Here is a 22866-nt window from a genome sequence, read left to right on the forward strand (position 1 = left end):
CCTGGTTTCATTCCCGGTTCCGCTGATCCAGAACCAGACGGGTTCGGATCCGTCTGGTTTATTGTGACATTAGAGGGAAAAACAACAAAAATCAGTCTGAAAATATGAAAAACAACTTTATTTAAAAAAAAAATGAACAACCAGTTAGATGATGATGATGATGATGATGAAGGTGAACTGTACAGAGCAGGCAGGACATAAATATACGGAGACGGAGTCCCAACACCTCTGGACTACATTTCCCACAATCCCTTGTTTCCTGATTATCCAGGGAGGCGGCAAACGTCTGATTTTAGCTGATAAAGAAACAAAGAGGGCAGAAACGAAGTTTTATCAGACAAAAACCTAAAATGAAGCGAATCAGAAATCAAAAGAGACAGAAGGTCCAGGTTCTGGTTCTGGTTCTGGTTCTACCAGCTCCATGCATCTGGAGTCACAGCGGAGATCTTCACAGTTTAGTTCAGAGGAAATTCCCAGCAGAACATTCTGGAGTCAGAACACCCGGAACAAAGGCCAGAGATCCAGAACCGGCTGGTTCCGGGTCAAGAGGAGATCGGACCGGTCCGGGAACGTCTAGTGGTACCGAGCAGAATTCACCTCCTGGACCTGAGACCAGAACTTTGATCAGATGGAAAGACGGGAGAACCGTCCTGGTCGGTCCGGTTCCACCTCGCTCCTTCGTTAACACCGGTACCGTGCAGCTAGCAGGTCCGGGTTGGAATCCGGACCCTCCGGTATTTCCTAAGTCCAAAATGTTCTGATCGTTTTCATCCCCTGAAACAAGCTGACTGGATCTGCTGTGACTCCAGATGTTCTCCAGATGTTCTCCAGGTGCTGCTCATCTCATGGTTCTGAACAATGGTGTGGCCCAGGAGGAGCAAAGGTTCTGACGTTTGGGTCGGAGTGGGTCCTCAACAGATCCATGATCTGCTCAGAACACATTCCCCCGCTGATGGATCTGCTACACTTAGAACCATTTGGGTCGGGTCCGGGTTTGTGGCGCCGCTGGGCCTCGGCTTCTTCAGCACCGAGTGGGTTCTGGTCTTCATGTCTGAGCTCAGTCTGGAAACAGGAAGCGGAGCCGCAGCAGCGAGGTTCTGTTCGGCGGTCCGTTCGGGTCAACGGTTCTTTAAAAATGTCGGATGAGAAACTTGAAGCCTTGCCGGGTCACGCTGAGGTTCTGGACCTGCAGCCGGTCCGGTTACGCTGTGGAGAGCTCCACTCCGCTGTCGCAGACCCCGCTGTCCATCCCAGCGTCCGCCTTCAGGTTCTGAACCGGAGGGTGCAGAGCTGCCGGCTCGCCGTCCTGGTTCTGGTTCTGGTTCTGGCACAGCGCCTCCTCCAGGACGCTCAGAGCCTTGCACTCCCCGACTGACCGGAGAGCAGCCAGCAGGTCCGAGACGGTTCCGCCAGAAACCTGCAGAACAAAGAGAACATAGATGGGTTCACTCAGACAGGCCCGGTTCACAGAACAAACGGGTCCGATTCAGGTCCAGATACAATCCTTCCCAATAAGACTTCAGTCAGGAAAAAGAACCAGCAGAACCAGCAGAACTCGACCGTGACGGAACAGAACCGCTCCAAACGTCCTGATCCAACCACATATGATCCAGAATCTAGATTTTCCTCTGAATGACCTGCGGTTCTGGAGGTAAATGAGGTTCTGATTCCATGTGGATCAGAACCTCATTTTTCTCCGGAACCACGCGGCAGAACCCGATGTGGGACCGGATGGGCCGTCACCGGACCCACGGTTCCCCCCAGCCCAGCTGCGTCTCCAGGTCTGGAATTATTAATATTCAGTGGAGTGCAGAAGGCGGCGGGCCGGTTCTGATCCAATCTGGCATCAGAACCGGCCATCGTCTCACTGCTGCCTTCATCTGGAGATAATTAATTAGAAGAACTTTTTCTGAGGAGCTGCTGCACATGTGGCCTGTAGGGGGCGCTGGTTGCCTCATACTGGATGAACAAATGTCAACTTTTTTAATGTTTTTAAGTGTTTTTTTAAGTGTTTTGATTTTTTTTTTTTTAATGTTTCCATTTTTATGTGTTTTTAAATGTTTCTGTTTTTTAAAAATGTTTCTGTTTTTACGTGTTTTTAAATGTTTTTAGTTTTTTTGAAGTGTTTTTTTTTAGGTGTTTTTAACGTTGCAGTTAACGGCAGCCATGTTTGTCAGGGCTCATCGCTCCTCCACCATGAGCTAAAGCAGCTCTTAGTTGTCGCTGCGTTGAGCTGTAACCATCGCAGCTCCTGCAGAACGCCCAGAGAACCGCCATGCTGAGCGGTTCTGGATCACAGGACGGAGCGTGCAGGTGAGGGCTATGACCTGCAGGTAACAGGTGCATCACCTCGTAGCTGTCCAGCAGGGTTTTGGTCGGGGACGGGCTGAGCCTGAAGGCCGTGTTGAGGATGCCGAGGCCCAGGCTGTGAGCCAGGTTCTCCCAGCAGCCGTCGGACTCCAGGGCGCCGCACACGGCCCGCTTCACCTGCTCGCTCAGGCTGGACAGGTCACCTGCACAGAGACACACGGTGAGGGACGGACACGCCATGCAGCGGGGGGGGGGGGGTGGGGGGGTCGGTGCAGCTCACCCTGAGGAGGGACGAAGGCCCGCTGGGCTTTGGGCTCGTACTCCTGACCGTTGAGTAGATCCAGAACCTGCTCACACACACAGAGTCATGGTTCTGGCTCGGTTCTGGTACCACACAGGTGACCGTGGACGTACCTGAGGTGAGGCGGCCATGTTGACCGGGGTTGTTCCTGGGACGTAGCCTTCATCCTCCTCATCCTCCCCGTCTTCATCACAGTCCTCCTCCTCATCCTCCTCCAGGAAGAAGAGCGGCTCAAAGTTCTCCCTCTGGGGGTCGGCACCTGAAACGGCAGGAGAGGAGCTGCAACAACGGAAACATCGGACCTGACCCAGGATCCGCTCACCTTCTCACGCCACCAGAACCAGAACAACCGGGCCGAGAGCCAGAGTTCCTCACATCATTGTGGAAACAGGAGGACCTCACCAGCTGGGAGGTGGAAGGAGCATCCAGAACTATCCAGAACTTTCTACCCCGACCAGTAGACCCAGTAGAACCAACGGCCTCCAGAACTCTCTTAATCAGGAACCAGAGTCCAGATGTAATCTAACTGCAGATGTTCTGGTTCTGGCCTCTGAGGTTCTTCAGAGAACAACCAGCATCACGGAGACCAAGGAACCAGAAGGTTCTGGTCCAGTTTCCAGCAGGTCAGGTTCTACAGAACCTCCCAGAGCTCTGATCATCATGTGGACCTGGAGAGAGGATGGACCTCCTGCAGACCTACCAGGACATGGACGTCCACCTGGACTGACAGGCTGGACCAGGAGAGCATTGATCAGAGAAGCAGGAGGACCATGGTGGCTCTGGAGGAGCTGCAGAGACCAGCAGCTCAGGTGGAGGTTAACCAGGAGGACCATGGTGGCTCTGGAGGAGCTGCAGAGACCAGCAGCTCAGGTGGAGGTTCTGTCCACTGGACCAGAACCAGCCGTACGCTCCACAGAGCGGAGAAGCCAGAAAGACAGGGTTCCCACACCTTGGTGAGCATCAAATTCAAGGACCTTTCAAGGACTTTCCAGGACAAATTTCCTCAAATTCAAGGACCACACATGGCGGCATTTACCTACTGTGACCGCTGAATAAGTTATCATATTTTAATACAATGCAAATTCCATAAAAGACTAAACGGCATAGAAGTTGTTGGGTCAGAAGCAATGCAAGAAAGTGGACTTAATTTATAGCCTACATTGATATCCACAGTACATGGCTCTGCCATACTACATTACATATAAGATGTACATTAGCCTACAGTTTCGTGGAATTTTAGGGAAAAAAGTGCAGCATTGAGATGTTATTCAAATTATATCAATTTGTTTCACTTACTTTCATCTTTGATTAAGCTAGTTTTTGACTTTGACTCTGAAAAGTCGCTAAATATAGCGACAAAGTTGCTGAGTTGGCAACACTGCGTGAATGTAACCTATTGGACGCACGTAGGCCTAAACCGTAGCCTACCAACTAACGAAGAAGAGCGAACGTACTTATGCAAATTAAAAGTCTGCGGAATCAACATAATTTTAAAAGATCGTGTGGTAGTAAAATAATGACACATGAGTCGTCATCCGTGTGAACTTTCAACCCCACAAAAAAATTCAAGGACTTTCAAGGACCTTGAATTTATTTTTTCAGATTCACAAACTTTCAAGGATATCAAGGACCCGTGGGAACCCTGGAAAGAAGCTGAAAAGGCAGGGTTTGAGTTTGCCAAAGGGCACGTGGGCAGCTCCCCAGATGTACGGAGGAAGGAGTTCTGGTCCAAACCCGACACATCCCTTCAGCACCAGAACCTCGTCCCCTCAGTGAAACATGGTGGAGGCAGCATCATGCTGGGGGAGCTGTCTCAGCATGGATGGTGCTGAACTCAGGGATGTTCTGGATCAGAACCGGCGCCAGTCTGCCTGTGATCTGGGTCAGAGGTTCAGCTTCCATCAGGACAAAGAATCCTGCTGAGGCGGCTCTAAATGAGTCCCAGAGGCTCATCGCCTGCTTCTTTCAGGCGGACCAACGTCCAGGTGTGTCCAGGTGTGGATCTGAACCTGCGGCTCTCTCAGGTGCTTCAGAACTCACCGGGTTCTGCCCATGCTGCTACTGGATCACCTGATTCTGCAGAACCGTACCTGCCGCCATGAGGAGCGCCGTCAGCTTGACCGAGCCTCGGCCCGCGGCGATGTGGAGCGGGGTGGAGCCGTTGAAGGTGCAGCAGTCCACCTGGGCGTTTCCCTGGCAACAGAAACAGAGACGCTGACATGGAGTCTCCACAGGTAAACAGAACGCTGGGCCCTGATTGGTCGGTGCGCACCTCCAGCAGCAGGCAGCCGGCCAGCGACACGTTGTTGGTCTCGGTGGCGAGGTGCAGGGCGGTGCGTCCGCAGCTGCGCTCCTGGGCCTCCACGTCGGCGCCGGCCGCCAGCAGCTCCCTGAGAGCTGGCAGCTGATTGGCCAGGACGGCCAGGTGAATGGCACACAGCCCTGTGGGGTGAGGCAGAGCGTGAGCTGCTGTGTGGGCGTGTCTCAGCGTGTCCGTGTCTCTGAGTGGGAGACCTGCTGTGTTGCTGCAGTCCAGCAGCTCCCGCAGCTCCGCGTGTCGCAGCAGAACCTCCACCATTCCTGCTCCTTCTTGCTGCGCCGCCAGGTGAAGGACCGTGTTGCCATGGCGATCCGTCAGCGTCGGGTCGGCGCCGGCCAGCAGCAGCACCTCTGCGGCGTCCTTCTGCTGCGTGATGACGGCCAGGTGCAGGGGAGTCTGGAGGAGAGGCTCAGAGATCAGCTCATCACCAGAACCTCCTGATTTCACTGCAGCAGCGCCGCTGGATCCCGGTTCTGGACCCATTCCAGGCCGTCCAGAACCTCTCCTCCTACCTTTCTGATCTCCATCACCTGTTCCTCCTCCCTCCTCACCACGAGGAGCAGAACTTTCTCCCTGACTCTGGACCTCTCCCTCCAGACACCAGAACCAGAACCAGCTCAGGTCTGCAGGTTCTAAGGTGCATCCTCTCTGTGATGCTTTCATCATTTTATCTTTATTGTTCTGCTGCTTCTGTACGCAGTTCTAAAAGGCGCTTTTTAAATAAAATTTATTATTATTTTATCTCCTTTTGGCCCCTAAACTCAGCTTGTTTGACAACGTGGAGCTGTGGGTTTTGTTTCCTATATTATTGATGGTTTGATAACATTTTGTACCAAACGTGAAACATTATTAAATAACACAGAAATTGGAATCCTGTTCCTTTCTTCCTGAAAACATCTCCGCTCCACCTGAGACCCTCTGGATCCTGCAGAACCTCCATACCTGGTACAGGTGGTTCCTCATGTTCAGCACCTCCTCTCCGGTCAGAGCAGACACCACCGCTGTCAGGCTCGTCAGCGCCCCCTGCTGGCTGTGGAGGACCGCCAGATGCAGCCCACTGGCAGGAGAGCAGAGCATCAGTGAGCGAAGAATCCAGGCTCAGCACCTGTAGGGTTGGCTGTGTTCGTACTCACGTGTCTCCATCCTCGTCCTGCGCCGTCAGCAGGGGGCGCTGTGGAGCCAGCAGGTACGCTGAGTCTCCTGTGACGGAGTATCTGAAGAGAGCGTCCAGCTGCCTGCGGGTCGCCTCCATCAGCGGGTCGCCTGCAGCGGAGAGGTTGAAACATCAGAGGCGTGAGGAACACAGAAGAACGCCGTTTCCCACACGCAGCACACCTGCTCCTGGATCCACGCCGGCTCCTCCCTCCTCAGCGCCTCCAGGCCGGGCCGAGCCTCGCCGCACAGCCCCCGATGTCGGGTCATCGTCTGGACCGCTGTCGTCTCCGCTGTCGTCTGCAGCGTCGCTCTGCAAAGCTTTAACAGCAACAAGCGGCTGAGCCAGAACATCTGCTTCCTCTAGGTCTATAAATAAAAACGTCCGCTTCATTCGGCCCAGCAGCCGGCGGCGGTCTGGAGACAGAACCGACCACGACAACAGAACCATCACCACACCATGAGACCCGGTTAAACCAGCCTGGTTGGATGGTCCGTTCAACAATAAAAGCTCTAACGAAACGGAGAAGCTGTGTGGCAAACAGAACCGGACCAGAACCGGACCAGAACATGATCTCCTCTCTGTGTCAGAGCGCTGGTCCAAACCGGGTCAACAGAACAATCATTCCCCCCAAACACAGCAGCAGAACGACTGCAAGGTGCAGCAGTGGCCTAGTCAAAGCCCGCAGGAGGTTCTACGGGGTGCTGATGGATCAGGAACCAGCTTCTCCATTTCTATTGTACCTTTGTTTAATAAATGAGGGTGGAACCGGTTCTATGCGCCTTATCTCAGATTGGGTTTATCCATCTTAGAACCAGAAAAGTTTCTTTATTCCAGGTACAGAAAAGGAATTATTTCTTTTCCCAGACACTAAACTCCTTAAATGTGGACCAGCAGTTAATCTTAGGGTCAGACAGGAGATGCCGGTTAGATTCCCCACCATGCTTCATGCCTCCTCCTGCTCCAAGACCAGCTGAGTACGCCGTGGAGAAGCCGCCTCCTCCTCCTCCTCCTCCTCCTCCTCTTCCTCCGTAGCTGTAGGAGGTGAATCCCTGGTAGTATCCTGCAGGAGACAACAATAAAGACTCAGCCTGATCCCAGCAGGCTTCGCTTTATTCATCCTGACTTTACCTCCTCCTGCTCCTGAGCCGGGGCCTCCTCCTCCTGCAGCAGGACCTCCTCCTCCCTGGTACAGGCCTCCGCCTCCGTGACCGCTGAAGTCCTGAAAGTTGGGCAACGTCTTCTGCCTCTTCCTCTGCACCTCCTCCTTATCTGAACACACGGATCCGTGTCTGCTAGTTATTTCGTAAAACACCAAGCGGCGCCGACTCAAGCAAAGCGACCGGGACAACCTGCTGTGGCATTCTGGGTAATCGTCAGAACAACGGCTTCCCTTCATTGAGGTAACGTAGCGATGAATGTCTGTGGAGGAATAGTGATAAACACCTGAATGGGTCTAAAACTTGCTGAGACTCGTTTATCTTTAATAGTTTCTTTAATGATGGTTTTGGTCATATTTCCTTCTGGTCCATTTTAGGTTTTCCTGACGAGGTTCATGGCTAAAATGTTCCATCTTTCCAGAGAGAGACCGGAGGGAAACAACGTTGGTTTTTATCACTAGTTCTGACTGCAGGTGTGTTTCAGGCTAAAAAGAATGTTGTTAATTTTATACGGTTCATAAAATGTCGTAATGTTGAAAAACGGTAGCTGTAAGAAGCGATTATAGAAAGTAAAAAGGATTCTGGGTAATCCTCAGAGCGACTGCTTCAACGCATTAAGAGACAAAAACAAACAATATTTGTTTATAAAGCGCTTTGCAAGAACAAAGGTGAACAAAAGCTGCACATATGCAACTGAAAATAAATGTAAGATTAAAATAGACGAAACACAGACAAGTTGTAACCCGTTGTAAGACAAAAATAAAACAATCAAGCATTAAGAACAGAGTCAACCTGCTGACATCCAAGTGCAGCTGGTTCCACCACCGTGGAGCCGCTGCAGTGAAGGAACCGTCTCTTAGTTTCTGTCTTTATTCAGGGAGGAGCTGCAGACCTGATGGAGCAGCAGGTGAGGCAGGGCAAGGGGAAGCCATTACCAGATTTAAAAGCAAATAAAATAACTTTAAAATGGTACAGGCAACCAGTGAAGGGCGTAATGATGGAGGTAATGAGCTCAGACCTTTCTCTTCCAGTTAAAAGTCGTACTGCAGCGTTTTGCACCACCTGCAGGCGCCTGATGGATGCTAACCTTCTGATGGAGCGCGTTGCATTAATCCAGCCTGGATGTTTCAAAAAGCTGCGTCTATAAAAGGCTTCAGCTAACTGCCTTATGGTGCGTCCAGACCAAAGGCCTCCTGAGCGTCAGGAGCATCGGGTTTACATTCGGTGTCTATGGAGGACAGAGCGGTCCTGACCGTGTTTAAGCGCCTCTAAGGCGGCCGACGCTACAGTCTGAAAACCTGAGACTCTGCTCTGTGACTTAGTGGGTGATTTTCATGCAGGAAAATAACATTTCTACTTCCTATCACCGATAAATGTTAACATGAAGCCTCCTGACTGAGACAGACTAACATATTGGCCTTTCATACACGACAACTATGACTGCTTTTAAAATCTGAACTGAATTACAGTCATAGTTACAGCTCAGTTATTTATTTTTAGGACTATTTCTACTTGCACTTTGGTTGTTGTAAAGCGGTTTATAAATAAAATGTGACTGATTGAACCAAGATCTATGTTGGAGGTGTCAGACTCCCAAAAACCATCACTTCTGTTTTCTGCTCGTTCAACTGTAAAAAGTCTGAAGCCACGCAGGATTTTATATCATTTAGAATAAGAGCTGAAGAACGGATCTAAGGAGGTGGTCTCAGCTTTTTTAAGAGGGAGATAAACCTGAAGGTGGTCTCAGGTAATCTTAGGTGGTCTCAGGTGACGTACCTATAATCTGAGGGTGGTCTCAGGTGACGTACCTATAATCTGAGGTGGTCTCAGGTAATCTGAGGGTGGTCTCAGGTGATCTGAGGTGGTCTCAGGTAATCTGAGGTGGTCTCAGGTGATCTGAGGGTGGTCTCAGGTGATCTGAGGTGGTCTCAGGTAATCTGAGGTGGTCTCAGGTGATCTGAGGTGGTCTCAGGTGACGTACCTATAATCTGAGGGTGGTAGGTGAAGGGTTTGGGCTCGCTGGTCTCGTTGTCAGACTTCCTCTTTAACTGGACGAACACGGACGTCGGCTTCTGCAGGTTCTGGTCTCGATACTTTGGGGTCTTGAAGACGATGGCGAACTGTCGTCATGGCAACATATTGAGAAACGAGAAAACAGCAAAGTAATAAAAAAAACAGGAACCTGGAGGTTCTGGTGAGCTCAGAGACAAAGTTTCGTTTCTCCAAAAACACAAAAGAAATGTGGAAAAGCGTTGAACGTCTCTGGGCTTTGGTGCCGTTTCGTTTATCTCTGATAAAAAGCGTCTCCATAAACATGGAGGTTCACTGAGACAGGTGGAGCTGGATTCACCTGCCCACCCTGCAGCAGGTGTCAGATAAGGTTCCTGATGACACTCACCTGTCTGTGGACATCTGTGGGGGAGAAATCTCCCAGAGCCTCCCAGATCAGCCCAGAGTCATCTTCCTCGTAGAACCGCACCTGGATATCGTCTACAGACACACAGACACACCATGACTGACCTGAGGATCACACAGAGCCAGAACACAACAGGAGCACCGCCTGCAGGAGCACCGCCTGCAGGAGCCTCTGGCCGAGCTGGGATTTGCATATCGGAGGGAAAATCCCAGACGCCGGGCTTCCTCGCCTCGCTGCTGCAGCTCGGTGATCATAAACAGGCCGCGGTCAGATCTCAGATTATCACATTAATGAAGAATCGACTCACCTTTTTGGACTTTGTCACAGAGCAGGTAGACCTCCTCCCCTCCCGTCACGCAGCCGGCGGTCCGGTCCATCCTAACGATCTTCAGGTTGGAGGCGTTTGGAGCCTCTGAGGAGAGAAGCAAGGTTAACGAGATGCTGGTGTGCTTTGTTAGTTAGCGCTGCACTTGTAGCAAAACTCCTGGAAGTTCATAAAGTCTTTATGTGAAAGACGAACTGAAGCTTTTAACCACATGGTTTAAACTGACCAATCAGTGACGAGCAGAGTCAGCACTCTGCAGGGACATGAAATGCGTCCCATTAGGATCTTCAGTGATAAAGCTACAAGATTCAGACCCGACCATCCAGAAGATTAACTGATAACCTTTCTCAGAGTGGAAATATAAAAAAGTAAAAAAAAAAAACTATAACATCCTCCCTCCAGGAGGATCCGGTGTCCTGCGGTTCCTAAGACGGAGTAGGACGGCAACCAGAACTTCCTCTGCAGTGATCCGGTCTGTTGAGGTCAAGGAGAAGCTGAGCTCCACTCCAACAGGTCCTGACGACTCACAGATGGAGCGGTTCCTGCTCCATCTACAACCCTCACCTCTGGTCCTGAGGAATGGATCCGGACTGAAAGAACCGGGTCCTGGATCAAAGCGGCAAGAAAGTCTTCTGAGATGAGACGTGGTGCTCCTCCATCATCCAGGGAGAACTTGGACCAGAGCTGCTACTTTCAGATCAAAAGGAGCTTTCTGGGATGGTTCTTCTGATCCAGATGGTTCCTGGAGCCCCAGGCAGGCCCAGAACTCTCTGGGGGTTCTATACGACCCCCCCCCCCCCTTCTGACCCGTGAATGATTAGAGATCCCCAGGACACAACCAGGGATCTCTGGGTCAGGACTATGGACCGATGGCTGCTTACAACAGATGGACCTGGAGGTTCTCCTCCCTGTTAAAGGGGAGTTTTCCTCTCCACTGTTGCTTCATGCATGCTCAGTATGAGGGATTGCTGCAAAGCCATCAACAATGCAGACGACTGTCCACTGTGGCTCTACGCTCTTTCAGGAGGAGTGAATGCTGCTTGGAGAGACTTGATGCAACCTGCTGGGTTTCCTTAGAGAGGAAACTTTCTCCATCAGCAGAACTCCGTGAACCAGGAAATATCTGTACAACCAAACGAGAACCAGAAGTTCAGGTTTTCAGCAAAACACAGAACACTTCTTCCTATTTTAGCTGCGTGTGAAATAAGAGACAAAGCGACATTTCTAAACCGCCAGAAGCCTAACAGCCTAATAAGAGAGAGCAGCAGTCTGTGTGCAGCTTCCTTTAAGGTCTCTGAATGCTGCGAACCGCTGGAACGACGAGAACCTGCAGCTCCTCAGGAACATCAAGAACACGCAGGTCAGACCGCAGGAACCCAGCAAGCTTCTTCACTGTTTCAGTGGTTCCTCTGGAAAATAACTAAACCTGCTTATGCCGGCCCAATGCAAACACAGCAGACACACAGGTGGCATATAAAGCAGATCGGTTCTGGGTTCTGACCCAATTCTAGGACAAGCTCCAACATTTCCAGGGGGGTGGAAGCAAATTCCTGCGTTAACGGCCACTGCAGAGAGCATTAAAGCTGAGATTCAGGAGAAAGGTCGTGTAGGTCTGTCGTCGAGCCGTCGGTACAGAAACACTCTGAAGTTTTCATCATCGGACCGAGAAGCGCTGCAGCGTTCTGAAACCGGACCAAGAGGAAGGAAATGAAACCAGGAGGCGGTAAATGTCTTAGACAGCTGAGGACAGCAGAGCTCAACTCTGACTCACTCATGTCATCGTCCACACCGTCGACCCGTTGCTTCTGGTTCAGGAAAGGTTCTTCAAAGCATCGGGTTGAATGAACCGATCCAAACACGGCCCAGAAGATCAGCTTCACCAGAGAAACCGACTCAGGCAGCGACCCGAGACGGATCAGCCGAGACCGTTTTCACACCCGTAGTTCATTTACTGTGATCCAGATCAGTTGGGTCTTCATTCTTTGAGGTGGTTCTGATTCTTTTCACATAGAGGAAACTCCAAAGAGAACCAGAACCAGTTACTACTAGCCAGGGGAGACGGTTCGGTCTGTTTATTGGTGGGATGCGTCCGGGGCGGGACACGCAGATACAGGAAGCAGACGCTTGGTTCTGAGTCCGTAGAAAACATGCAGAGTTTAATGATTTCATTGGTTGGATTTCCGGTACCAGTTCAGGTAAAATGATCGGACAACACCGGGAAAGCCGCATCGGGCTTCATGCTTTATTAGTTTCTTTACCGTATCCCATGATGCAATGCAGACCAGGCTACAGGAAGGGGTTTGGTCGAGGTCCGATCACGTTCACACGCCGCAAGCAAACCGCTCTAGAGTTCAATACTAAACACCTCAGGTGTGAAGACACCATTAAAGTTGTTATAAAAACTGTTTCTGAACATGTACAAAGTAATGACCTACTTGAGGAGTTTCAGTCAGACTTCAGAGCTCATCATAGAACCACAGGGTTCAGACCAATTCTCTTTACTGGGCAGTCATATTTCATAAATTAGAGTGACGGCATTTGCTCTTATGAGCCTTGTTCGTCAAATTAAAAATAACCATTAAACAGTTATTAGACATACATTTCATTAAGTCCACATTTCTGTATTAAAAATGTTTTTTATTGGTCTGATGTAATATTCTAACCTTCAGTATCTTAGTTGTAAGCAGAAAATTAATTATATTAATATAAATAATGGCTTGAAAACATTAGTCTGTGTATACTGTATTATTCAGACTACAAGTCACACTTTTTTTCATAGTTTGGCCGACCCTGCGACTTATATATCAGTTTTAAATGGTAAATTATAGTGACCAACATGAACCAAGGAGTAAACATTACTGTCTAATAGAAGCTAGAAGGCGCTCTAGGCTTGTGAAAACTATCCTACTCCTGTACCGCTTAAATATTAACTGAAACATTAACTTATAGAGAACAAAGGCTGAACATGTTTGTATGTTTCTCTGTTTCAGTCTGGATTCAGGCAGCAGAGCGATGCGTGGAGCAGCTCTAAGGATCCAGACTGAAACAGAACCGTTACTGGGCCGTCTGAGAAGCTAACAGCAGCTAGCGCTAGCTTACAGCTCTGATGTCAGGGCGGGTTACAACTTCTCTGATTCACTGAGCTTTATGTAGCTCTGAAACATCCGTGTCCTACTGTTAGCTTAGCATGTAGCACCGTTAAGCTAACAGCAGCTAGCGCTAGCTTACAGCTCTGATGTCAGGGCGGGTTACAACTTCTCTGATTCACTGAGCTTTATGTAGCTCTGAAACATCCATGTCCTACTGTTAGCTTAGCATGTAGCACCGTTAAGCTAACAGCAGCTAGCGCTAGCTTACAGCTCTGATGTCAGGGCGGGTTACAACTTCTCTGATTCACTGAGCTTTATGTAGCTCTGAAACATCCGTGTCCTACTGTTAGCTTAGCACGTAGCACCATTAAGCTAACAGCAGCTAGCGCTAGCTTACAGCTCTGATGACAGGGCGGGTTACAACTTCTCTGATTCACTGAGCTTTATGTAGCTCTGAAACTAGGGTGACCAGACGTCCCCGTTTTCCGGGGACTGTCCCCGTTTTGGACCACCTGTCCCCGGCTAAAGCTGTCCCCGGAAATGTCCCCGATTTTACCGAGGGGGGAAATGTGCTGCGGTAGCTGGTTGCGCTGCTGATAATATAAAGACGAGGAACAGAGTGCACCACTAGATGGCGGTAATGATCCTTTTGGATGTCAGATGTCATTAAAACACGAAGAGGAAGAAGAAGAAGACGAGCGCACCACTTTTAAAACAGAAGAAGAAGAAGTGAAAAGTCGTCAACTGGGGGCAACTGATGGGGAGCTGCTGTGTTATGGTAAGTGTGTTAATCGATTCATTTTATTTGGATCAAGCTGATCCTGTGAGAAATGTTTGGGTTTTTTCCAGGTTAAAAAAATAATCAATAAAAAGTAAGACAAGACCACGAGTTGCTGCTCACATCAGTAAAAGACACTCAGATAAAATGTAACAGAATAATTGAAAACTCTTTGTAAGGCGCTAATCTGGTTCGCTGGTTCTCCAGGGATCAACAAGGGTTCGTCTAAAGAGGTTTTAGAACTGATTGGTGACCTTTACTTTATATTTCAGATAGTTAGTTATTAGTAGAGTTATTACAAGTTGTTTTGCTGATTTATGGTTGGGATTTATGAGCATAGACTTCCAGGCTTAGGTTTAGCTTTTCTACTGCTACTGTTTGGATTTATGAAAGTTCCTCATGAAAAAATAGGAGTCAGTAACAGGAGAAATGAATGAGAAAATATTTACATGATCTGAGAACGATGGAGGAAGAGATAACTGCCTGTTTAAGGTTCATTTATTATGTTGTTTTTGCTTATAGCTCCTAGTATTGTGGTAATTAGCATTTTTTGTATTTAATCAGAGGAAATAATAATAATAATTGGAAGTTTTCATGTTGTACATTCAAATGTTTTTGGAAGTGATTTTAAATATATAATGTCTCTGTTTTAGAATAATGTAAGATTGATACAAAAGGAGAGAGGAAGAAGATAGGAAGTCAAAAAGCAGATTAAATGGGTGGAGGAAAATAGGAATATTGATGTAAAGAATGATTGACGAGAAGGGAGAAATATTTACTTAGAATATTAATAAAGTTCAAGTGATAAAGCTCTGACATGATATACTCAGGTTTGAGCTGAGAAGCCCAATTGTCTGAGGATATAACCTCTTTCTGAGTCTCTGCACTGAAAATGAGTTTCACTGCACTTCCCTAGCTGTGGCACAATAAAGAGGCAGTTTAGTTGTTTTTTTTTCTTGTGTTTTAAAAATTTCAGTTCTGCACATAATATATCCTCTTCTCCTCTTATTTTATCCAGACCTTTGGATACCGTGGCTGATGGCTCTTCAGACACAGAAGGCCTTGAAGAAACCAGAGATGATCTCATGTTAGCTGACTCCCTGACCGGAGTTAACTCACCTTAAAGGATCAAACAATATACTGGCACATCAGCTACTACCATACACATACACATAATGTAGTTATTCACACTTTATGTAAGTTTATACATGCTCATGCTGCACTACACACAAAATCACTTGCATTCATGTCAAGGGGTTTTCCAAGTCTGTGCCTTTGTTTCACCTCACATCACCACAATCCATTGGACAATGTCTTGTTCCAAACAGGCTCTATGCACTATGTGCTCTATGTGCTTATAGCCCATTATGGGAGAAATTAATCTGCTTTGTGATGCACAGAACCCTTATGTGGTCAGTTGACAGTAAGAAACATATATCATCCTTTACCAGCGGGCTTGACTACTACTTTTTGATGTTAACGCAGAAAAAACTATTTCTCATAGGTATGTAGACGTGAACAGAATGAGTATTTGTTGCAGTTTTTTGAAATTTGGGGGACTCTGTCTCCACAGACAGCCACAGGCTAAATGTTTGTATTTACTGTTTTTTCTTTTCCTCATGTCACTTTCCCCTTAGGGGGTGGCAGAGCTCTTTGAGCCCCACAAAATTGGAAAACCTTGCTAACCACTCTGGACCCCTCCACTCCCACTCCCACCACTTTGCCTGAACCTAGAGACACAGTTCTAGTTTCTATTAATAACACTATTTATTGATTTTATTAATCTTAGGATGCACTAAAGGTCTGGAGAGGCACATTCCTGTCTTTTACACTTGATTTTTATTGTTTAAATATTAATAAACATGTAAAAATAAACAAAACCATTACTGTCCCCGTTTCCTAATTTCATCTTGATTAGATGTATTGATTTTTATCCACGAGCAAGAAATGTCCCCAGATTTGATTTTAGAAATCTGGTCACCTTATCTGAAACATCCATGTCCTACTGTTAGCTTAGCACGTAGCACCATTAAGCTAACAGCAGCTAGCGCTAGCTTACAGCTCTGATGTCAGGGCGGGTTACAACTTCTGTGATTCACTGAGTTTTATGTAGCTCTGAAACATCCATGTCCTGCTGTTAGCTTAGCATGTAGCACCATTAAGCTAACAGCAGCTAGCGGTAGCTTACAGCTCTGATGTCAGGGCGGGTTACAACTTCTGTGATTCACTGAGTTTTATGTAGCTCTGAAACATCCATGTCCTACTGTTAGCTTAGCATGTAGCACCATTAAGCTAACAGCAGCTAGCGCTAGCTTACAGCTCTGATGTCAGGGCGGGTTACAACTTCTGTGATTCACTGAGTTTTATGTAGCTCTGAAACATCCATGTCCTGCTGTTAGCTTAGCATGTAGCACCATTAAGCTAACAGCAGCTAGCGGTAGCTTACAGCTCTGATGTCAGGGCGGGTTACAACTTCTCTGAATCACTGAGCTTTATGTTGCTCTGAAACATCCGTGTCCTACTGTTAGCTTAGCACGTAGCACCGTTAAGCTAACGGTCTGATTTAGGCGTAATTCTGACAACTTTAAATGCGCTGGATAAAACCTGCTGGTGGGAGCTGCTAGCTTGTTATGCTAATTTACTCTTTTCATCCTCCCAGGTATATTCCACGTTATCCAGCTGGTTGAGGACGCAGCTGTGTGATTTAATAAGTTGGTTTACCTGATTAGTGTCAGTCTTGGATTGTGTGAAATAAATATCTATATAAATGCGTATAGTCCGGTGCAATTTATATGTTTTTTTTCCTCTTTATGACGAATTTTTGGACAGATGCGACATATAAACCGAAAAATACGGTAGATTAAACCAAATGTGTCTCACGTAGTAATGAAGTTTCTGGAATAAATTATCATTTCAATAATATCCTTGTTTATTAAATATGACTATACCTGCTTCTACTTTATCAGACAGCATGGGAAAAGTTTCCACCTTTATGTTGATGATACTCAGCTATATTTATCCCAAAATCCTGATGAGTCCAGAAGGTGGTGCCACACTCATTTAGAAAAGCTGAATTAAATGTGAAACGAAAACTGATTTCAGAATAAAACCACACGTAAAGCTAGAACTGTAAATTATTTACTGTTAGAAGACAACAGAAGTGATCCTGGCCAGACAGATTTTTAATCTGTTGGGCCAAGCATTTCTATCCCTTTCATCATCACTGATACAGCCTCAGAAATAACTGCAGAATTTGAATTATTGTCAGGGTTTCCTTATTTATATATATATTTATATATATATATTAGAAGTAACCAATTCCAGGGTTAGGTGGAGAAACGCTGCATGTTTTTATTATTTCCAGGCTGGATGCTGTGACTCTTTATTTCAAATCCCTAAATGTGTTTTAGCCCGTGGACGTTTGGACTCACTGCTGTCATAGATGGGCTCGGACACCACCGGCTCGAGCCGTCGGGAGAAACCGCCGTCGCTGTCGGGGAGGAAGGCCGTGAACATGAGGCGGACCACGCTGAGGTCCATCTCTTTGGCCTGGTTGGCGGCTGCGCTGCTGATCACGCTGCGCTGGTGATCTGGACCAAACGGAACAAGGAACGTGAGGAAAGCTGACAGAACAACAGGGCAGAGATAGAAATCACTACGCAGGTCCGTCCTACAGAACACCGACTGAAGCATTTCCAAACAATTTTATGTAACATTAGCAAAACGTCAGCAGGAACTGAATGCATGGATGAACGTTAACATCTTCAGGCAATAATGACGTCTTCTTCTTCTTTTCCCCCCCTCCAGCTGTTATTGCCATAAACCTTTTCAGGTAAAAACTTTACCATTTCTATTTCAATGGTACATTTTTGCCCCTAAATGCTCCAGATGGTAGAAAAACGGTTTGGTTCTGGACCCAAATCCAGGTTAAAAAGTCCAAATCGACGTTGTGGAAGGCCTTCAGACCGCTGCTAAAGGAACACGGGGGGAAATGAAGACTGGATCAGGGGTTTCAGACAGGACTGGACTTTGCTCCATATCTTTCCCATCTTAGTTCTGTCCTGTAAGTCAAGCCGTGACATAAAGTTTCTCCGACAGGTTCTGATAGGTGAGATCGGATCTCTGCAGAACCACTGACCGTTCAGCTCCCGTGGGACTCGGACCTCTCCCTGCACGGCGTCGATCTCAGGGTGGATGGAGACCCCGCAGTTGTATCCCATCCTGAAGGCCTCGACCATCCTCTCCTCCAGAGTCTTCGCCACGTTCTTCTTCGTCACATGGAGGATCCCCAGGTTGGGAAAACTGCAGGAAACAAAAAGCAGAGCAAAGCTGAGTCCGGTTCCTGCTGCTGAGTTCATGTGAGCAGGACCAGAACCGAGCTCGGACCATTTCACTGTTCCTCGTGTTTTCAGACACAGCAGCAGAAAAATGTTTTTAAAAAGATAAAAATAATTTACTGTTATTATTACTGGTATTCATTCTACTAATAAATATCCTCATTTTATTACTTTAATAGTTAATTTATTAGAAGTTAGAAGATGATGCTGCCGGCAGCCTACTTCACAGGTGGTCCTCTGATCTTCTGCAGTCGTCCAAACGGACCTTATGGACCTTCATCAGACCAGAGGACCTGTCTCCACATATGAAGGTCTTTGTCCCTGAGGACATTTTCAGATGTCTGGCTGATGATGGAGGCGTGGCCTCCTCCTCTCTGAGTGGCCTTTCAGCCCATGTTGGACCAGGACAGCAGCATCTTCACAAGGACGTTAGCTGTGGTTCTGGGCTCGGTCCACTCATTTCACCGCAGAACCCGTTTATTCCTGGGACACAGAACCCGTCTCCTTCCTGATCCCCGTGATGGCCGCCGTCCCCATGATGTTTATACTTAAAGACGGATGGATGTGGAACCTTCAGGCATCTAGAAGTAGGACCTGAGGATGACCCACACTGGGGGAGGTCAGCGGTTCTGTTCCTGATATTTTGGCCAATTTCTTGTGGTTTTTCCATGACATCCCACAGAGAAGCAGAGTGTCTCAAATACAGCCTCAGGTGTTCCTCTGTTTAACCCAGGCGTTGTGAATGAATCTATCAGAAGCTCAGGAAGCTGTGACATCATCATCGTCTTCTGGGCTTTTGTCTGATTTTAGTGACAGACTAAAATAGAATAAAGGTTCTAGGATGTTTTAAAGCGTGGACGTAAATATCTGGTTTCATCTGTTCACATTTAAACATCTTCTCTAAACACATTCATGGGCTCTGCTTAAACTAAATCAAACTAATTCTTGAGGATTAGTGCCTGAGAAAACGTGAGTAAATAAGCGTGTGTGTGTGTGTTGGGGGGGCGGAGCTCCTCCTGGCCCCGCCCCCCTGCAGGTGCACGGTTCGGACCTGATGGTGGAGTCTTTGGACTGCAGGTCAGCGATGCAGATGCCCTTGTCGCACTGTTTCCCCACCAGACTGTGAGCGTGGAGCTGAGGCAGCGGAGTCAGCGCCGTCACCAGCTGGACCACGACGCGGGCCTGACCCTGGTAGTTACGGACCTGAAAGACAGAGCGGACCGCTGGCGTGAGCGCAGGCTGGGCCTCTGAGAGAAATGGAAAGAGAGGAGGACAGCAGTGGAAAGAGGAAGCTGCTGCTGAACATCTTAGATCAGAAACGGCTCTGAGTCACTCAGATTCAGAGCTTTTTGAGTCTCTGTGGTTCAGAGAAACTTTCTCCTGGCACAGATGACTCACTGAAACCTGTCACCTCCACCAACACCACACATCTAGTCATGAATTCATGCCGGCCTGCTGTGGAGCCTGAAGCTGAACCGGACTGATGGAAAATACAGCCGCTGTCTGGCTTCAGGAAGGAATCACTCCTGCGTTACACTTCAGGCGCCGTTCATTTTCCAGATATTCTTCATTCCTATATTTTTCTCTGCTCTCATCTTCATTTTTCCCATATTTACATCCCACCAAATTCTGAATGATTGTATTTTATTCCCATCCATCCCTGCAGGGAGAGCGGGTCTGGACTAAAGCCTGGAGATCCTGCTCCTGCTGACGCTCCGGTTCTGTTTGGAGGATCCAAGGAGGAGCAGCAGATCCCAGATGCCCACCAGAAGTTTAAGCTGCTTGGATTTATTTTGTGAGCTTCGCTGTTTGGTGGAACGTCTCTGAAGACGTGAATTAAAGAACAAATAAGCTGCTAATCAGACACGTGTGAGAATACATAGACCGTGGACTTCTTGTGAGACGATGACAGCGGGGAGCAGCTTTGCATCGTGCCAGCGGGGAGCTTCTCCTCTCTGCTGGACCTTTCTTCTTCAGGCCTCCAGATCTATGCTGCAGCCCCTTCTACAGGCGTTACATCTGCTTTTACGTGTTTCAGTTGGGGAGAAGGTGGCCTGAGGGTTAATCCTCCGCAGACCTTCAGCTTCAAACATTCACGCCCTGAAACGGGTCGGAAACATCTCACATCTACGACGACCCACAGAACAGAGGTGGTTTCTGTGATCTTAACGGTCCTGTTAGTTTGAACGATCCAGAATCGGGACCAACATGAAAAACGTCTCCAAGGAACTGGAGACTAGAGAAACACTCGGCTAAATGTTCCTGCATTAGCAGAGAAGCAAACCTAAGGCATTTGCATTGTTTGTCTTTTTATCTCTGAGCTGTTTCCCAGATCTTCGCTTTTATCTTCTCTCTGGGTGTGACTGAAACCAGATGAGAAACTCTTCCTGGTTCTGCCGCTCGTGTGTCAGTCAGCCGTGCCGCTGCAGATATTTGCCTGCAGGAGCGTTGCAACCGTTGCAATAAATAAAGCCGAGCCCACTTCCTCTTCCCGGTTCTGTCGGCCACTCGAAGTGTCGAAGCAGACGAATGCGGTTCCTAGAATCAGAGCGAGCTGCAGGTTGAGGGTTTCCTGGCTTGAAGCTGTTCACATGGTGTCAGAGCTCCCTGACAGCTTTGCAGGCCCAGCCGAGCTGCTGCAGGTTAGCAGAGAGGCTAACCTGCAGAGCGCCGCTCCAGTCCGGGGTTTGATCCACACCTGGAGACGTTTACCTGCAGTAATCCACCGTGTTTAAACAATGAGGAACAGCTGAAATAAACTGAGGTTTATTAACTGCTTCCAGTTAACTGCTTGGTCCCATCATGCATTGTACTGGAGCTCGCTGGATAAGTGACAGAGGCGTTCAATGACAGATATTAGGAATGCAGACTGCGTGAGCTGCTGGCTGTTCTGGAGGGGAATTACAGAGGTCCATGTTCTGGTGATGATCCTGCAGCTGTGGGTGGAAGTAAAGCTTCTGACTCCGGCTCATCCTGAGGATCTTCATCGTATCGTAACGCTGCAGCAGAACTGAAGAAGGCAGAGATTGTTCTGACGCAGCATCGCTGCTCCACGCCATGACCAGGATGGCTGAGACCGCTGCAAGGCTCAGTGTGATGCAGAAGACGCCGTTCCACTCTGACTGGAAGACGCTTTGTTAACGTTTGCACTGCCGACGTTGCTGAACTTTCAGAATCCATTTAAATTTAAACTGAACATTTACTGCATTTTTGCACCGTTATTATCTTGCACTGCCAACATTGGACTTTTCAAATTAATGCCTTTTTTGCACCACTATCTCTGCACTATAAACATTCTTCTGCACACTTTTTTAAAAACATTTTTTCTCCTGCATTGTACATTCTTATCTCTGCTGCACTTTACATTTTAATGTTATTTTATTTCAATTGCAATCTCATTACACTGTAGTAAGCAGTATGCAACGAAATAAAGTTTGTCTAAGTCTAAGTTTTAAAGAGTGAGAAAATGAAAGGCAGAAATAAAAGCGCAGACTGATCTGAACCAGGAAGCTGGAACCAAACCTGCAGCCTCTGATGACCCCAATGACACGCAGACACTGTTATTCAGATTTCTGTTCTTAGATGTTATCACTCAGATCAAGTCATGGCTTCAGGAAAACATGCAAACGTGACGCAGAACCTCTTTCATTTTCTAAACTTCAAGTGTTGCACAGAGGCCAAATTACTGTTGATCCAGTTTCCTGAGCAGAACCTGCAGGATCAGGCGGTTCTGGGACACCCGGACTGCTCTCGCTCACCAGGCAGCAGCAGTCCTGGGTCCTTGGTTTCATCTCGTTCGGCTCATTCTGCTTTTTTGGTTTCATACCATAAAGCACTTGGATTGGCATGGATACTAAAACACATTTCCTGATTTTGGCTGAACTTGGGTTACTTTAATAATAAAAAGCTTTCATTGGCTGCTGAACAAAGAATAAATTAGCTAATCTGCATTTACCCTGATTTCCACTAGTTGCCTAATCCCCTTTAATCTCATTTGTCTGCAGCTAGTTTTATACTCAGAATATCTCCTGCCTCAATATATCAGCTTTATCTTTCTGAACCCTTTAAAACTTTTCATATTGTACGTTTGTTTTTATTGTATTTTCATACGTAAAGGTAACAACGGATTTCTCCCTTTATTCCTCATTTCCTTACTAGTCTGGTTGTGAGACAATTAGACAAACTGGAGCCTGATCTCCTCTGAGCTTTGATCCATCAGCATCTGGTCAGAAGGTGCAGCCCGGTCAAATCTCTAAATCTAATTTATTATTAATAATAATAATAATAATAATAATAATAATAATAATAATAATAATACATCACACTTATATAGTGCTTTTTTTGGACGCTCGATTAAATGAACAGGGAGGGCGAGGAAATATGGGGAGACATGCGAGAGAGAACAGGCTGATAACAAAATAAAGACGGTGGAGTCTGAGAAAAACTACATTGAGACTTTAAACAAAAGATGTTTTTGAACGTATCCAAAAGGTTAAGATCAGAACCATTAGAGGAGCCATGTTCTGATCGGACCTTCACAGCGTTCTCCTGACCGGAGGAGTTGATGTTAAACTGCAGCTGAACCAGAGCGGACCAGGAAGGGATCCCTGTGGGACTCCACCAGGGATCTGGGACAGCACTGCAGCAGAAGCTGCACAAACATCTGGAGAAGTAACC

The 22866-nt window shown here is 47.5% G+C and overlaps 1 protein-coding gene across 3 annotated transcripts in view; it reads right to left on the bottom strand.

Moving 5' to 3' along the window:
* Positions 1-97: 97 nt before the first annotated feature.
* The window catches only part of nfkb1 (nuclear factor of kappa light polypeptide gene enhancer in B-cells 1), a 35188-nt gene continuing 12419 nt past the window's right edge, over positions 98-22866 (bottom strand). For 2 of the 3 annotated variants that reach the window (XM_021314018.2, XM_021314019.2), the window contains exons 6-22: positions 19241-19392; positions 17991-18154; positions 17284-17442; positions 9968-10072; positions 9643-9734; positions 9226-9364; positions 7216-7356; positions 7025-7147; positions 6267-6404; positions 6065-6194; positions 5874-5988; positions 4884-5327; positions 4702-4804; positions 2725-2870; positions 2591-2657; positions 2350-2513; positions 98-1417 (exon numbers count right to left, since the gene is read on the bottom strand). In XM_021314018.2, coding sequence (XP_021169693.2) covers positions 1202-1417; positions 2350-2513; positions 2591-2657; positions 2725-2870; positions 4702-4804; positions 4884-5327; positions 5874-5988; positions 6065-6194; positions 6267-6404; positions 7025-7147; positions 7216-7356; positions 9226-9364; positions 9643-9734; positions 9968-10072; positions 17284-17442; positions 17991-18154; positions 19241-19392 — 2598 coding nt within the window. In that variant the 3' untranslated portion in view covers positions 98-1201. The remainder of the gene's footprint in view (positions 1418-2349; positions 2514-2590; positions 2658-2724; positions 2871-4701; positions 4805-4883; positions 5328-5873; positions 5989-6064; positions 6195-6266; positions 6405-7024; positions 7148-7215; positions 7357-9225; positions 9365-9642; positions 9735-9967; positions 10073-17283; positions 17443-17990; positions 18155-19240; positions 19393-22866) is intronic. The other variant, XM_012858274.3, reaches the window with a different exon arrangement.

The sequence above is a fragment of the Fundulus heteroclitus genome, chromosome 23 (assembly GCF_011125445.2).
Source record: "Fundulus heteroclitus isolate FHET01 chromosome 23, MU-UCD_Fhet_4.1, whole genome shotgun sequence".
Taxonomy (NCBI): domain Eukaryota; kingdom Metazoa; phylum Chordata; class Actinopteri; order Cyprinodontiformes; family Fundulidae; genus Fundulus; species Fundulus heteroclitus.